This window comes from Montipora foliosa, chromosome 8 (assembly GCF_036669935.1).
Source record: "Montipora foliosa isolate CH-2021 chromosome 8, ASM3666993v2, whole genome shotgun sequence".
Classification (NCBI taxonomy): Eukaryota; Metazoa; Cnidaria; class Anthozoa; order Scleractinia; family Acroporidae; genus Montipora; species Montipora foliosa.
The window spans coordinates 51,897,063-51,914,562 of NC_090876.1; the positions used below are offsets into that span (position 1 = coordinate 51,897,063).

The window sequence follows — 17,500 nt, forward strand, 5'->3', positions numbered from 1 at the left end:
TGATTGGTTTACTGGATTGCCTCCGTCCTTTTTGATTGGCCAAAGTAATTTTTACGACACTCATTTGAAAACCCCTCTAAGTGACACCCACTGCATCCTTAGATCACGTTAACATCATAGAAGGATGCAGTGGGTGGGTGTCTGTCACTGCATTTGAATCCTGTTGGAGCCGCCTGAATTTTTCAGGTGTCTTCTTCATTCAAATAAAGCGACAACTGATCGCTTAAATTTTCCAGCTAAGTATGAGAATCATTTCTCTTATTCGACATTTTTTTTAAAAGTTATGAGTTAAGTTCGACTCCTGCATGAGAAGTCCGAGGCTTGTCCCATACTCGATCCGAACACGTTCTATCTATTGAAATGATAGCAAACATTAAGTAATTCTCTTTTCCTATTTTCAGTCGCTAGGGTCAACATTTTGTTTGAAGTTGATCTGGAGATAAGAGTGCAAGTTTTAGAAATTTTCAAGCAAGACGAGCCAAGATTTACTTATGAGGGGCAAGAAATCACTGTCAAACACGAGTAAGAAATAATTTGTTTTTACTATAGATTTGGATTCCACTCGCTGAGGAAACTAAAGTGTTTCTTGTGTTGGATTCCAATAGACGTGAAGAGCTCAGCTGCAGCCATTTTTTTCTCGTTGTGGAGACTTCACACCAAGAACCGACAACCTCTGATTTATAACCATTCCCATCGGTGACCAAAAAATTGTCATTTCTCTCCCCATAATGCTACAAGTCTCTTTTTTAGGTCCCCCGTAGATTTACTTGTGAAATGAAAACGTCATTGGGACGACACTTATGTTACGTTGTCATTTGTTTTGTTACAGCTTTATAATCACGGACATGTTCGGATGTTCATTGAAGATCAGAGCCGGTAAAGAGTATTACATTTTTGCCTCCTTGCAAAAGGAATTAAGTGACTTTTTGGACTCTAGCCCTTATTTGATGAACTTTGTTGTTGATCCAAAGTCCACAAACACACCAGCAAACTTTCAAGAGCAGTTAGACAGCATGAAAACAAATCTTCCTCGATGTAGGCCTCCGCTGTTGTCGGAGCCATAACTCTTTGAATCTGCTGTTCTTTGGCTCAACAGTGACACTGGATTTGATTCATAGCTCTTAAAACTCTTTAATGTATAATTTATGCGTTCAAGGGGGTGTTTCTCGAAAGTCCCGAAACTTTTCGGGCGTCATTTCGGGTGACACAAAACTCTTTGTGCCTTCGAAAGGAAGACGTTTCCAGTCATGGAAGTTTGCAATTGTTTCGTTTTCACTGGTATCGAAAACATGTTCAAAGATCACTTTTGCTTTTCTTGCCCGAAAAGTTTTCGGGACTTTTGAAAAACGCATGTCAAGTTGGCACCTTCCTTCTTGAAAGAGCACCTAACCCCTAATTTTTGTTATTAACCGTCATAAAATCCTTTTTTTCTGATGACGCTGGGGAAAAAATTATAGTTTTATGTTATTTACTCAATTTTCTGTGAATTTTCAAAATTCTGAAAATACCCGCCACTTTGGTTCACCGCCGAGTTTGCAGGAGATTGGGTCCGATTCTGGTTGGTGACGTCAGCTGGGGAAGCGAGAGAGACGCGAGGACTGAGGAAAAGTTTGTCTAGAATGGACTTTAATCACCCGACGGCTATGTTGAGTCCCGAGGGATTGAAAACGTTTGCTTTCCTCCATCGAAACTCGTTCCCAAACATTTCAACTCGAGGCTCGGTGTACGAAATCTATTGTGTATGGCCAATATGGCCGCCGCGCGAGTAAAGCCCATTATGCCCGATAGGTGTGTTGCTGCGAATTGCAGTAATATCGCGGATCCTACTAAACACATATTTGTGCAGACCATACCTTTCTTTGGTGTTCTCAACCTGAGGCGATTAAGCTGCGAAAGAATTGAGTTGATTTCGTCAAAGCAAAACGGGCCAAATGGCAACTAACTTTAAACTAGACAACTACGTCTTTCAGTACGCTTTAGTGTCGCCTTTAAGCAAGCTTTCCGTGCCAACGCTAAGAAGTTTAGAGTGCTACAACCTCCGCCAAAGCACGCTGGTGCATGTCTTTATGTTAAATTTAGACAATAAAAACGTGGATACTTGATGACCTTTTATTCGTTTAACTTAGACGTACTTTTTGTACTTCGTTATTATCACATCTGACTGGTTGTTATATATTATCCCAACAACAACAGCAACAACAAAGTATTAGCATTTCTATAACTGTACTGAATGCTTCCAACCCACACGAAACAGGAACACAACAGTATGTGCATTGAGTAATGAGATTGGGAATGAAATACTCCGACAAAAGGTCAATGTCACTGATCAAATCAATAGTCTAGCTAGACATCGACGTGTGAACTCTCTCTCCGTTCAAGAAATGTAGGTCACGGTCCACAGAGAGAGGTCCTTACTCCGCTCCAGAGGTCATAATCCCCTGGAAGAGGTCCTTAGAGAGTTTAGACTCACAGTTACAGCTGTACCATAACAACCCATCCATTCTATGAGTATATGGGGCCGTAAGTGAGCTGCCTGGGAGCAATTCATCCCAACCCAAAGTTAATCCAAAGAAAGGTTAAATAACCTACACGCTTCGGCCACATAGACCACCGACATTAGGAGGGACTTTAAGCGAGGACGACGACGACGACGACGGCTACGAGAACGTTATTTTAAAATATTATTTCTCGTCATTGTAACAATTTTGTGATTACTCCAATTCACTCGTCATGGGAAGTGTGTATCAACATTCCAGGAATAACATCCTTGAAAACATTGTGGATATTTAGAGAGAATATTTATTGTCAGGTACTCCCGCCTTCCACATAACCTCCAATTTGGTCAATTCACGTCGTCGTCAGTGTGTGATGATAGCCGAGGGGACTCCCTTGGGGAAAACAACAGAAAAAGAAAAGAAAGGACAGAAACACCAAAACCCTGTGCTGATCTTGCAACACAGGACAGACAGAATGGTCTATGCTAATGACTAATTTATTGCGAACTACAGTACAAAACAAAAGTACTTAAGGGAAAATTCTACGGGGAGGAAAACACTGTTCTTAATCTTACTGCTGCTACAAATGGCCTTAAACTAAAATAATTAAACAAACTGAGTAAAAAGTTCAGTTCTACACAGTTCCTCTCAAAGTCAAACCCACCATGGCAGAGGTGTCTTTTCCTGTACTCCTCAGCCCAGCGAACGCTAAAAGTGACCTCTGCTAGCAGGGAAGAAGTCGCTCGATACGTGTGGATAACAGGCGCAAGAAATCAGTGCGCTTAAAATCAAACACGTTTCTTTGTATTTTTTTTTTGGCAAAACCCGCGCAAATTTTATCATGGAGTTTGCCGTGATCGCGAGGATAAATCCCTATCAGTCGTGTCAAAGTAATATCGAAGTCGCACGCCGCTTGTCATGTGCTCAGTCTTAGTTTCATCGGGAGACTGATGTCTTTTGTCCCAACCACACACCGCTAATTTTGCTTGTTTTGCTTAACCATCCTAAGCCCTCCAAATGATAATAAAGGATTTCCCAACCAAGGTCTTGAATTAGAAACGGGCATTTTTGGTCAGGATGGCGGGATTGAAGAACCCTGTTGGGGACCCTCACAATGAACAGCTTTCATAAAGAAAAAACTGAATAAGTCTGCATACTCAGTGTATTCAGTTACTCTAGCTCTAGTTCTCTAGTTCTCTACAAGGTAAAATGACCAAAGCAACAGAGAACATGAGTGATCCAGTATAATTTCGTGCGTGAATGGATAGATGGCACACATTTCAGGCATTATTAAAAACACTGTTGAAATCAGTTGGTGATCGCCGTCTCCCTCCGTTAATTAAGACCTTAGATGTCTTAATTTTTGTATTACGACTCAAGGAAAAAGGCAACTTACCAAGATACAGTTCTTCGCCAAGGATCACGCCCCTTAAAATATAACTGCCTTGAAACACAAGCATCTTCAACCCTGACACTTAAAACATCCATCAAGCAGACGGGTGGTTTCTTCATCTGCAAACTCTGCAATTTGTCCAGATACATGCCTCAGTCCAGTAGCCTTAGTGTTTGTTGAATTTGGTAGAGTTAACACTGATGTAGACTAATGAACAAATTTTAATAACATTAAATGCACTCAATTAATGCGCACTAAACAAAAGTCATCATCGATCAAGAGCGGAAAACATGGCAGCCCTCTGCGAGGGAAAAATGCTGTTTGACATTCAAACAGCCACCAAAGTACTGATATTTAGTCCAAGCAAAATTTTCATACAAACTACTGAAAACCAACCTCATTGATTCAATTAAGCGATACTTCTCTTATAAATAAATAAATAAATAAATAAATAAATAAATAAATAAATAAATAAATAAATAAATACAATTTATTGTCTTTTTGGTAGCCAAAGCTAAATTAGAGAGGTTAGTTTGAATGAATGAATGTTTATTTGCCACACAATAATATTAGAAACATAAAGGATGGATATTACAATAATTGTGGCGAGGAGACCCCAAGAAACCATCAATTAAAATACTAATAAAAGGCATTACATAGAATATGTGAAAATTCCAATTTAAATTTCAAAAGCATAAATAATATATTTAAAATCTAAATGTTAAAAATTGGTCCGTGCGCTCTGTATTTATAGAAGAATGATTGTTCCCATATGTTATCCTTGTTGTCGGGTTCCCTGACCTCAGCTGGTAGGAATGAGTAGGTTCTTGTACTCTTGGGAGAAGGAAGCTAAGGCAGCGTTTACACGAACGCGGTTTCAGATCGACACTGTTTCATGACTTGGAAACCGCGTCAAAATCGATGCAGTTTGGAAGTGTTTACACGGAACCCTTTTCAACAGAAAATCCAAGTCGTGATGGTATAAGCGAGAGCTGCACTTCGTGCTAAATTCACTATTTTGAATTGAACAATGCAAATTTCGCGCCAAAATAGTAACCGTGTTTTCGCCGTTTACGCGACAGATGAAACCGCATCGTTTTGAAAACGCTCCACTTTTGGCAGCGGTTTCAAATCGACACGGTTTCGGCAACAGTTTCGATTGGTGTCGTGCAAACAGGAGGTCCAACCGCATCGAAAACGATGTGGTTACAAATGAAACCGTGTTCGTGTAAACGCTGCCTAAATGGCTGAGTTGAATCCTTTGCAAGTAGGTTCGGTACAGTGTGACCCTTCGTTCCTGTAGGGTGGTCATGCCAGTAAATATTAGAGCATCCGTGGTCATGCCAGTAAATATTAGAGCATCCGTGGTCATGCCAGCAAGTATTAGAGCATCCGGGTATATTGGAGTCTGCAAAAATTGTTCGCACCTGCCGCTACTTGACCGTTCATTTAAGATCAGAACTTAAGTATACACCAAGTAATTTGTTAGTGACACACATTTATTTGCATTGTTACCGAGGGCAATTGGATTAAGCATAAAATTATGATTGTGCATGAAGTTGATCGTCATTTCCTTACACTTAGTAGGGTTACGTTTCATTCCATGGTCTTGCGAAAACCTATGAATGTCCTGCGCAGCAAATTCATTAGGCTGGGACTATTCCTTTGGATGATCTTACACGCAAAATAAAAATCCTATAATCAATCACTGGCGGTATACAATAATCTTCAGTAGGTATGAAGTTCTTGTCCACCTTTCTCCGCGTTTCAACGATGGGTTTCCCAAAACATGAAAACTCCACTGTTCGTTGAAATTGTGCGTGGATTTCTGGGAATTATGCGAGTTCATGCACTCAAATCAAAATCGTTTTAAGTTCATTCGGCTTCAATTAGCTGGAGTTGCTATCCATGGTGATCAGTGCCACACATTTAGGGCCTCTTTACACGAGCCCGGGTTGGACACCGACCCAGGTCAGTTCAGCGTCGAATTTTACGTTTACACGAGCCCGGGCTGGTTGAGGGTTGGGTCATTCTCGGCTGACCCGGGTCAGTTCTCTTTTCGCTGGGTTGAAAGGGCTGGTAACTACTTGTCAGTGAGGAAAATGGCGGACGAACCATGCAATCATCAGAATCATCAATTTGTGGCTGACAAATTGAACAGGACCAAAACTGTGAGGAGACCGTTCAGCCATTCGCTGTCGTAACTTCGAGTACATATTAACGACGTCCTTGTTAAAGTCTATATTTTGATAGTCCATCTCGTTTTTAAATTCTTTTAATTTCGCAATAAGTTTTCCAGTCATTGAGTGATTCCATTGCCAACTTGTTCTTTTTTTCCACTTCATGCCCATTCGCCTCCGCCATTTTGGTACAGGCTGCGCTTGGGCGAGAACGCTGAACCGCAAAAAAAGTGATGTTCAAACAATCCCGGGTCAGACACGCCTGTGTTTACATGAAGAAATTGAAGAAATTTCAACCCTTTTAGCCGGGTCAACCCGAGTCTTGAGAAGGGTTACCCGGCAAGGGGGGCTGACCTGGCTTGACTACTATTTTCATGCAAACGCTTACAAACATTTGACTGCAAAAGGGTTACCCGCCGCGGTGATTCAACCCGGGGTAAAAAGCAACCCGGGCTCGTGTAAACAGCCCCAAACAAACATTGGTGGTTACAAAAAAGGAGGTTAAGTTTCCTCCAGTGAGGTACGAAAGGCGACACATTCTAGTCGCTGGTTTTCAGTTTAACTGAATAGTCTACTCTAATAGAGTAGTTGTGATTTCATTTGTTCAGCCATACACTGATTGAGCTTACTTCAAGTCCGGCATGAAATGTTTTAAACTTTACCTGTCACCAAAATTGAAGAGAACTACTCATTCCTCATTCCCCGTTCGATTTCACTGAAAAATTCGTTAGAACCGAGCTAAAAATTTTTGACTGAAGGGGGGGCGGGGGGAGTTGACTGAAGTGGGAGTGTGATAATTGTGCCAGCAGTCAGCCAGCGTCACACGCCTCTCCCCCTCCAAAATGGTGGAGTTTCGTGAGAAAGGAGTTTACTATAGAAAGCAAGATGGTTCAGTCTGCCATAAATGTGGAAGAGACTTTGGAAACCACGAGGTATTCTGCCGTGGGTGTGGAACACTAAAGGGACGTGAGCGATTCGACAGAGGAGAGATCCAATGAATAATATTAAAATCAAAATTGCTTTGAAAGAGGATTTCGTTATGAGACCATTGCTCACTTTCTGCTACAAGACCATGGGATTTCTATGAACGTGAGAACTTTGAAGAGAAGTCTACGTTAGTATATATATACATATTTATTGCCGTGAAATTGACAGCTTAAATTTCCAAGACCTGCTCCCGTCTGACCTTGTGGCTCAGTCGGTAGAGCAGCGGTGATCTAACCCTAAGGTCGTGGGTTTAACCCTGATCAGAGTTTTTCTCCGTGGGCTCAATTCTATAAGTAGGGCCAACGCTCACGTGGTTAACATGGTAGAAAACTAGCACTTCACATTACCCTCCAATAGTTAATTCTATTAGTATATATATATGGGTTGCAAAAACGAAACCGCGTAGTTCGTTCAGAGATCTGTGTTCGAACTGTGTTCGGGAAATAATCAAACGTCAAATTGAGGTCCCTTCATCACTTCTTGGATATCGTGGAATAAGCTAGGAACAAGCTTTACTGTTCCTCGAAGTTGGACCCAGATGCATTCGCACTTCGAAAGGCTAGGAAGCTTCAACGTCGATCATATACCGGAGCCAAAAGCCAATTGACATGTGGTGTTCCACACGCACGGAAGAATACCTCGTGGTTTCCAAAGTCTCTTCCACATTTATGGCAGACTGAACCATCGTGCTTTCTATTGTAAACTGTTTAACTCCTTTCTCACGAAACTCCACCATTTTGGAGCGGGAGAGGCGTGTGACGCTGGCTGACTGCTGGCGCTATTATCACGTGACAAAAAAATTATTTGCAGCTTCAAATTTCACAGCGATTTTTGGATTGAAAACTATTTTCGAATTTTGAGAAAAAGTTATTTGTGGATCCAATACTTTAAATAGGATTTGTAAAAGTATTTCAGATTTGAAAAACTCTTCAGCACTGATTTGCCAAAACAATTTTGATTTCCAATTTTTTTTGGATTTGACAAATATTATGCGGTTGTTCCTTATCGGCTTCCGTAATTATGCCCCGCGAGAAAGTTTAATTACTGACGAAGGTTTCAACCAGCCAAATACATGGAAAACTGTAGGGAAATGTCAACGGACTATTGTCTTTGAATAGAGGTTCTCTTTTGTTTGCCGTTTCACAAAGACGAGCGAATCGGTTATGAAAAGTTTCATCAGTAATATCAGAAAAGTTCAAATTATCTGCCCAACAATCCAGAAAGAGACGACATTAATTTTTCTTTCGAATATTTTTTGAGGGGCAACTGCTCCCTTTGCTCTTCTGCTAGCTACGGCCATGCGCGGCCATGCGCGGCCATGCGCGGCCATGCCGGGTCATCAAACAACTGAAGTACAAAAACGATAAGAACGAAGGCTCCCCGCGGGATTGTGAATGTCGTTGTTGTGTCCTCCTTTGCAAAGATGAACAGACAAAGGAAACAGCTTGATAACCGTCAATTAATTTTGTAACTAGCTTAATGTAAGGGCACCTCAGCTAGCCCACAGACAAAGAAAAGCTGAACTGAATAGCTGAAAGTACAAAGACCGTGATCAAGTTATTTTTAGGGTCTCGGCTGGTACTCATGGTATGCTACTTTGTAGGTTCCAGAACATCAAATGACCTATCATGGTGAACCTTTCACGACTCATAAATTATATGTCATTTTTTCGCGTAGTGAGCTGTTTTCTCTTAACTTGTCTACATTTTTATTGCCAAGTATCTTTTCTCCATTAGAGATGATTAATATAAATATCTTGGAGACACCTCTTTCTTGGCACGCGAAATGTTCTCTTCCAGTTGCCGTCCGCGTCTCAAAAACCCGCGTGCTTAAGCTCCCTTATAGGGATAACGGCAACGCACGTTGGGTTTAAGCAAGGACAACATTTTTTATTTGGCAATGTCAACACAAACGTCACTCCAAAATATAACTTATCGCTATCGCAAGTATTACGAGATTATTCCGTCTTGTTCAAGTTGTACAATTCTGGCGAACTATCCTGTAACTGGATGGGTATGCGAGTTCAACTCATCTAAACAAACCCTTAGAAAGACGAGATCAGTTATGCGATCACTGTAACATTTAACAAGAACCTAAAAATCTTGGGCGTATATCCTTTCCACCCACACTTTGACGGTTTTATATTTGTAATACTCACGAGGCATAAAGATAGCATCTGACTAGAATTCCAGTTGTCTAGATAAACCAACTTGTTTCCCAAATGCCCCTCATTGCTAAAAAACTATAACTGAATCAAAGACTACAGTAACTTTATCACATCCTATCATAAGATTTCTGGTGGTATAAAAAGGCGTAACGCATTTATAATTTTCTATCAAGTGCGTATCAAAAGCATGTATTACTTCAGAAAGAAGTGAAATCCTACCCCTAAGAACCATAGCCGGCAGGACATTTTCCGCTTGTCAGCCACAAACAGCTCTTTTCTGTCATCAGAGCTATTCAATTTTTTTTTTAGATTCGCTACCGAATGCTGTGCTTCTTCTTCAAACCCACAATCTGTAAAATGGAAAATCTTGTACTGTGGCAACATTTGTGACGCCGAGGGCGGCATACGTTGTTGACCCCTCAAAGTGTACAGGTAACCGATACAAACTCGTCTATCAGCCTCAAAAAGGCTCAGAAAAATTTTCGGCAAACTTCAAGGGCAGATAGCCGCTGGATGACAAAGAGTCTATTTCCGGGCAGGGGAGTTCGCAGCTCGGGGTCAATTAAAACGAACTGTAACACGGGCAGAGGATCAATGTAAATGGATAACAATAAAACTTGCTATGAAGTGACCACCACTCTGGCGTTGAGGACTCAATTAACGAAACCCTGGTGACTATCCGAGAATTCTCCGGGGCCAAAAATTCCATTTTAAACGGCGTTTTCCGTTCTGTCTCTGAGCTATTTTCAACACTTGTCGCCGGCGCTTTTTAAGTTCGGTGTTCTTCACCTTGTCGGACCGAAACTTTTGTAAATATCACATTTATTGCCAATTACTATAGATAAGGCAATTATTAATTAAATTTGAAGTGTCCATTGACACTGTCTTCTGTAATCTCATTGGCAGGGTTTAACAGTTGAGTGAACTTAATTAGACAACTTGACGGCTCAAGGAGTAAAGTGATAGCTGTGTTTATTTTAACCCTCACCCAACAAAAGTGACGCTCGTTTACTGTGTTGCGTTAGTTTGTGACTGACGGTTGCCTGCTCCATGGTTGTCGATTGATCAGAAGTGATTTCCGTCCCCTATTTCTTCAAGCGATCTTTGCGCATCTGAAAAAGACGTCACAACACCGGTTTAAAATGGGCTTACCACGCCTCGCGAAGCCTCTTACGTTTAATGAACCCAGAAGAAGGTACAAACCAACCATTGGTAATTCAAAATCAAGAAGAAAAGATGGTTCCCTTTCACAAAGCAACGAGAAGGGAGATCAAAGGACTGTGGCAAACGTGCGCGAACGACAAAGAACGCAAGCTTTGAACGAAGCGTTTAACAAGCTAAGGAAGATAATACCAACGCTACCTTCAGATAAGCTCTCTAAGATTCAAACACTTCGACTGGCAGCGCGCTACATCGACTTCTTGTGCCAAGTTCTGGGTAACAACGAAAAGCATCCGAACTCTGCAGCGAGTAGCTGTTTTATAGCTCATGAACGGTTAAGCTATGCCTTTAGTGTATGGCGCATGGAGGGTGCCTGGTTTCAGCAACAGTAATGTAGTGCTTTTTTAAGCTTTGAAAATTCCCCGTTTGATTGCTTTGTATTGCTTGAAGTCTTCCATGAATACATGACATTGGTTGCTCTAAACAGAAGAACAAAGCTGGAAGCACCTCGATTTTTGACATGTGTGGGGAACTGACCGCTTTCAAAGCTAATATTTTCAGTGCGCTGTTGTATTAGCTTTCCTGAAGTGAAACGTCCTGGTTGTGATGGTTCTTTTAAAAGCAGAATTGTACTGGAGAGAACGTATTTGTTCCGTTCGTAGTTTGACCACTATGATTGGGGACAGCAGAAAACGACAATACAAATTTATTTCAGAGTCTAAACTTAACAGGGTCGAGGTAGAGTTTATGTATGCTATTGTGGGGTAATTTTTATACTTAATGGTTCTGATGTCCTTGCGGTTTTTTTGTCATGGGCTCGAGACATGACTCAAAATCATCATTTATACCTTCGCTGTAAATGACAGGGGATAGGACTAGTTTTGTGCCATGCGCAAAAACAGTTGGCCTTCGCTCGAGCTGCTGATTATGTTTCCGTGTACTTTGCCTAAGTTCCACATAATCGTTGTTCAATGTTACAGATGAATATGAATCATTCTAATTACATAGCGTGCTTACGTAAAAAGGATAGGTCCATCTTTAAATAAAAAGTTCATCGGAAATCAATGATCAGTTTCTCAGTTCAAACCTTGCAAAAGGGGAACAAAAAGTAGTAAACTTAATTTCTTGGTAGGTTTCATTATGGTTTAGAATCAAGGCGCGATTTCAAATGTCAGGGAGACGTTCCTCCCACGTCCCCCCCTCTCAAACTCAAAGCAGCACACATCGTTTCCTGTTGTTTGGTCGTGTAACAATTACACAGAAAGCGCTGACCGCAGTATATCAAGAACAAATCGGCAAACACAGAGAGTTTAAGTGATACAGATGGTTGACAAAAGACTAGTGGGAAATAAAAGTAAGGAACAAAAATTGAAAGATTGATGGAAATTACCAGATCATAGAGGTCGTAAAAGTAAGCAAAGCACGGACGGGTTGTTCATTCTTTAACTGAAATAGAATTTTTTCAGGGTGTGTCAACATTATCATGCTCCTCCAAGATATCTAGTGGGGAACAGTGGATGAACAGCCTCTTTGAATTGAATGTGCGATAATAACAAACGTTTTTGGGGGGAATACATACACTGTCATCTTCACCTATATGCTTTTTTCCTCGAATTGTAAATTAATTGAAATTTGCAAGTTGATGTGTATCCAATTAAGAAAATTTTAGTTTCGTTTGCATTATCGGATACGTTCTCATTGTAAACACGAAGCTTAACCCTCCGTCAACGAAAACAAACATTGAGATGGAGGAGGTCCTCTTAATAAACCGTCAAATTTAGTCCAAAGCACATGGCCAATGCAAAGTGGAACAATAACGTAATTATATCCCAATCAAGCATTCTAAACCACGGGAGTATTTCGATTTAATCGCCTGATGTGTCACTCCCTCGCTGTAAAAGGTAAATTTTGTCAAGTGTTCTGTAATGACGCTCACTTTTAACTGTGCATAATCTTGGTTAAAGGAATGTTCCATCCGTCAAAATAATGACGCATCGGCCGCGGCTTTTCAAGTGAACCGTGCTCTATTTTTGTGGTAAGTGCTTCTCACAAAAATAAAATCGCTCATTGAGCCGATAAAATAACATGAAGTACTGATATTTCCTGTGTCTTTTGCCCGAGAGTGACCAGCCGGCAAAAGTGATGTTTAAAAATGTATTGCAAAAACTAAAGATGTCGATAACTCCCTTCCGCCATGGTTAGAGTGATTTGCGCATCCGTACCACCACAGCCAACGCGCTGCGTGTGAATTGTCCCTTCCAAAAGCTTTGCGCTTCTCGTTATTCTGGGGTCGCTATTAGCACCACCTCAACATCAAGAGGGTATCTCCCGTATGATCATACGAACCCGGCCTTTGCAAGCATGGTACACGGAAACATTTGAAGGAAACATTATTTTTCCAGAGGGAGCAGCGAAAATTGTAAACCCCCCCCCGCCGCCTTTTGTATCGGGCCTGCGGAATAAGAGATTGAAGTTTAAATTAATCTTCAAAAAACTCTGATAAGGCTCTTCAGATTGCTGTGATAAATTTTAAAATACTTATTTTGGAAAGTTATTTAAGGAGGAGGGAGGGGGAGATACTAACGTTGCTGTGAGTTGTTTCAAAGGAAGAAAATTGAGAAAATGGTTGTTTATCTCTTGGCTTGCCAAGCTTGCTTGCGTTATGATCGAACTGAAAGCATATTGGACTGTAAAACACCAAAATTTCCCATCAGACGAGAAGCATGTGATAAGTGACTCGTCGGCATTTCATACTGGTGCTGCAGCCACAGTTTTAATTTAAAATTACGTCGATACGACTGATCTCATTGGTTGATTCGCCAGGTGCCCCGATTTGTTTCAATAAGGAAACAAAGGTATTCCTTTTCGAATACTGATTCTTTGCTCGTTGGTGGTATATTTTCCTATTTTTTTTTTGACGATCTGTTTGTCTTTGTTTAAGAAACAAGAATGTATTCAGCTTTCAGGAAATCATTAACTCCGTGGTGAATTCAAAGTAGTATTTAGAAAAGATATTTAATACCCTTGTACACTCAGGGAGTCACCGCGATGGTCTAGGACAGTTCTTGATACTTTTTGCAAATGTTTCTACGAAGCAATTCATGAGTGCAAATACAGTCCTGTGTTTTCAAGATTTTCCCGAACAAGATAACAATGTTTATGTTTTGCAGCTGTAACAGTCCAAAATGTAATTTTTAGGCGGATGAAGCGACACATCTGTAAAAGTAATATCGTTGTTCCAGGCGCGTCATGCCTCACGGCACGCGGACGGCTTCACTTGCAATCAAGTAATCAAGGAAAAATCGGATGAACAATTTTTAGAAGCGCAGAATTTTCGCACAACGTAGCCTCTGGCACTTTTTGAAATTCACGAACATGCTTCATATTTTTTCCAAAGTTTGTTGGTGTAGAAGAAAGGTAGCAAATGTACTCGCTTCACTCATGCGAGGCATGAACCTCTATCACGCGATCAAAAGCCTGACAGATTTAATATAAATCCCCACCGGAAATCTCCACACAGTATTTCTTTTGATAACTTATCGGTAAAATATCTTTTTAAAGCTTACTGAGCTATTCTAAAAAGTATCCACCGAGTAAGAATGACCAAAATTTGTAAAGTTTTCCAGTGCTTCCAGTGGGACTGAATCTCACATTTTTGTTATTTTTTAATAACGCCTCCGGCATTTTATCTGCACTTCGCAATGGGGGTCTACATGCAGGGACTGAATAAACAAGCAGTTTTTATGCACCGGAACAGACTCGGAGGTACAAAAACAGACAAACATATATGCTTGGTTTTTCCAGACTATTCAGACGTAGGTTCAAGGCCTTAAAGTAAAACAAATACTAATGCCACTTTACCCCGACTCTCGACTCCACAACACATGAAAGTTTAAAGTGGTACTATGATCAAATTTTTACCCCTTGATTTTTTGAGTGTGTCACATAGAATTTTATAAAAGATCAAAAACGACATTACCGTTTGCAAATATCTGCATTGGTTTCAGAGATATTTAAGTTTGAGAAATGGGTAAAATATGCAAATGAGATGACTGATGACGTCATACACTTAACCCAATATTATATTGAGTATATAAATAGAGCTAACGTGGCCAATTTGTGGCGCAGACCATTGAAACTTGGTACAAATTGGCTGAGATATCTCTTTTCATCATATTTGAACAAAATTTGGTTGAGTGTATGACGTCATCACTTGGCTAATTTGCGTAGTTTAAAAACTCGAATATCTCTGGAACGAAAAGAGATATTTGAAAAAAGTTAACAGCATTTTTCTTCTCACGCAGACTACTTGTCTATGTTTCAAAATGGCTTAGATAGGAAAGATGCGATTTTCGTCAGAGAACCCCTTTAATAAATACCGGTAGAACTGAGCAAAACAGCTTCTTCCAAGAGAGTTATTACCACGCTCAGAAAATTGCTGCAGCAACGATCATGATCAGTACATTTCACCATGATGACTGCAGTAACGAGGTTCGTAGTAATTATCCATGCTTGGAAGGTCTTGGAAGGAATAAGAAGGGGGACGAGGGAAGCCTGGTGTTTGCTTTATCTTTCTGTTATTTCTTCTGGATTTAGGTATGTTCTTAGCGAAACAGATTTTCACGCAAATTTACGGTTGTGTGGTTACATTACAATCCCACTTCCCGTTGTGATTCAGCAGAGGTATTGATGAAAACACAACAGCACAGTTTAACCAACCAAGTCCGAACCCTAAGTCACATGAAAAGCTATTGCGTAAAAACTCAACACAACACTTCCTAGCTACAATAGTTAATGTTTTGCTGAAGGGTTGTGATGTTCAAAGTAACATAAATACCCATCGCGCAGAATGCTATTGTTTTCAGCGACGCGTACTTACGGTGGTAAATTTTGTGAGAGGTAGACTGCAAAAACAGTCGTTTTCTTCCATTTTCGGAAGGCGCGAAGCCCCGTAAGCGTGATCCTCGCGTGTGAAGCGCGGTTAGGTTTTTTCGCGTCTCTCCCCATTCTCCCTCGCCGTTTCTACACTCGCTCCAGACCTTTCGTTTGAATATTATTTTACCGTGTCGCTTGCGTTCGCAAAAAATACGACTGTTTTGCAGTCTAGTGAGAGGCGGCGTATTAATTTGCATGATCAGAACAAATCATATGTGATTGGCCAAAAGATTTAGCTGTGGGAGTACTTATGTCTCACAGTAGAATTTCACTGCTGTCAATCAAACGGTTGCGTGTGTAAAGTGAAATGTAGAGTGTGATAAAGTGAACAATAGTGACTTCATTAGGTCGCTTGACTTATTCAAAGCGTTTCATCAAACGGAACACAGTGACGCGCGCCAAGGGAGAGAAAAAAAAAAATTAAAAGGTTCAGCCAACATGAAAACACACAAAGATCAGGTTAAATTCAGCCTGAAGGAAACACGCTAAAAATGCACCCCGTTAATAACGACAGTCTTCCATCCACGCCAATCGCCGTATATATTTTGTCTCAAAGTTCTCTCCGAGTATTTTGTTTTATGTTGGAAATTCAGATACTTTTCTGGTTTCCAAGCGTTCCAGGCATCCCCCGAGCTTCTACGCGTCCTTACTCAGTGATGATCGCGATCGTGGCTTCCGTTGTCTAAAATATCGGCCCAAAGTAAAGCCCGCTGTTATGGGTGTTTACGAAGTCGAGCGCATAGTCGCCAAAAAAAATTCAAGGACGACAAGCGGAATATTTTATTCAGTGGAGGAACTACTCCCCGGCAGAAAACCCATGGGAACCAGCCAATCATTTGAGTGAAGATCTGATCGCGATCTTCGAGGATAGCGAGTGTGGCCCAATACTTCGCTCGCAGAGATCGCCGTAGGTCACCGTTGCGAGTATTGTCCAGTTTTTTCGTAATGAAGTAGACTTTGTTTTTAAGCAGCTGTCCTATTCGGGCCATTGAGCCAGAGCTCAAAATATACCCAAAGGGTGACAAGTTCTCTTGTAGAGCGTTAAAGAGCAGTACAGGGTTAAGTTTAAGTACTCGCCATTTCCAAAGTAGCTCCCCGTTGATTTCCAAATAAAAGCATTGATTGCAACCATTAAATGACGGGGAAAGCATTTGAAGAAGTGCAGGGTTGACCGGGGGTTCTTCGAGCTCTAAAGAGAGCTCCCGATCAACGTGCTGCATTTCTTGAGCTGAGGACATTTTTATTACTTTTGGTTGACGCGATCCGAACCAGCTAGTGTTAGAGGTGTAATCGATTACCGCGGCTTTTTAACTGTTTATTAGTTTGAAACATGTATGCAGTATATTGAATTTGAAAAAGCGCGGTAAGTATCGATCTATGCGAGAACAATGGGCCAGTAATAAAGAGGAAGTTGCATTGTTCTTGGGGGCGGAGCTTTTGTTTGCCCTAAAGTCTCTTGGGGTTTTAGGGAGAAGTGACTTGGGAGCGCATTTTCGTCTTTACGGAACAGCTTCTAGAAATCATAGTTTTTATACTAGTTCCACACGTCGTATTAATTCCAAATTTCGCCCATGTTTAGTTTAGATTTTAGGCTTACTTTTTCCCAGGTAAACCTGAAGAAACGAGTCCCGAATCAAGAAGAAAAACCATCATGAATTTTAAATGAGGTTTTCTCGCATACTAAAAGAGAGCGAAAAACCTGAGTTTTCGAAGCTGATTTTATACTACTTTTCAAAAGCCGAACAACGTATAAAAGGTCTTAAATGATTCCTTAACATCTCTACTGAAAAAGCCATGGTAAACCTAACTGCTAAAATGGCTTGATTTTTCGCACTGTAGCAAAATATATACACGTTTAACCATTTTGCCCCATTTTCTTTGTATTTGGAGGCTTTTGTCTGAAGGTGCCCGTTCAAATTTCGCGCTTTGGACCTAAAGAAATTCCCGGATGTGTCGCACCATTCTGTGCGATGCATGACAACAAATGAGTTTCAAAGTTTAGCACAAAGGAGAAAGCAGTCCCTTTTCATTAAATTCCCGGACTCGGCGACAGATTCTGGTTCTCTTGTTTTCCACGGGGTACTCTGCCTTTCCTCTCGGATCAAAAACCAACAATGATCCGACTTGACACAGCATGATTGCTCAGCCTCATGAGCTTGAGACAAAAATTAAGTTTTTCTTA

At 40.8% G+C, this 17,500-nt stretch overlaps 1 protein-coding gene across 1 annotated transcript in view; it reads left to right on the plus strand.

Moving 5' to 3' along the window:
- LOC138012530 (uncharacterized) overlaps window positions 1–2,102 on the plus strand; it is a 26,435-nt gene extending 24,333 nt beyond the window's left edge. The window contains exons 6-7 of the mRNA XM_068859325.1: window positions 402–522; window positions 830–2,102. Coding sequence (XP_068715426.1) covers window positions 402–522; window positions 830–1,064 — 356 coding nt within the window. The 3' untranslated portion in view covers window positions 1,065–2,102. The remainder of the gene's footprint in view (window positions 1–401; window positions 523–829) is intronic.
- Window positions 2,103–17,500: the final 15,398 nt, after the last annotated feature.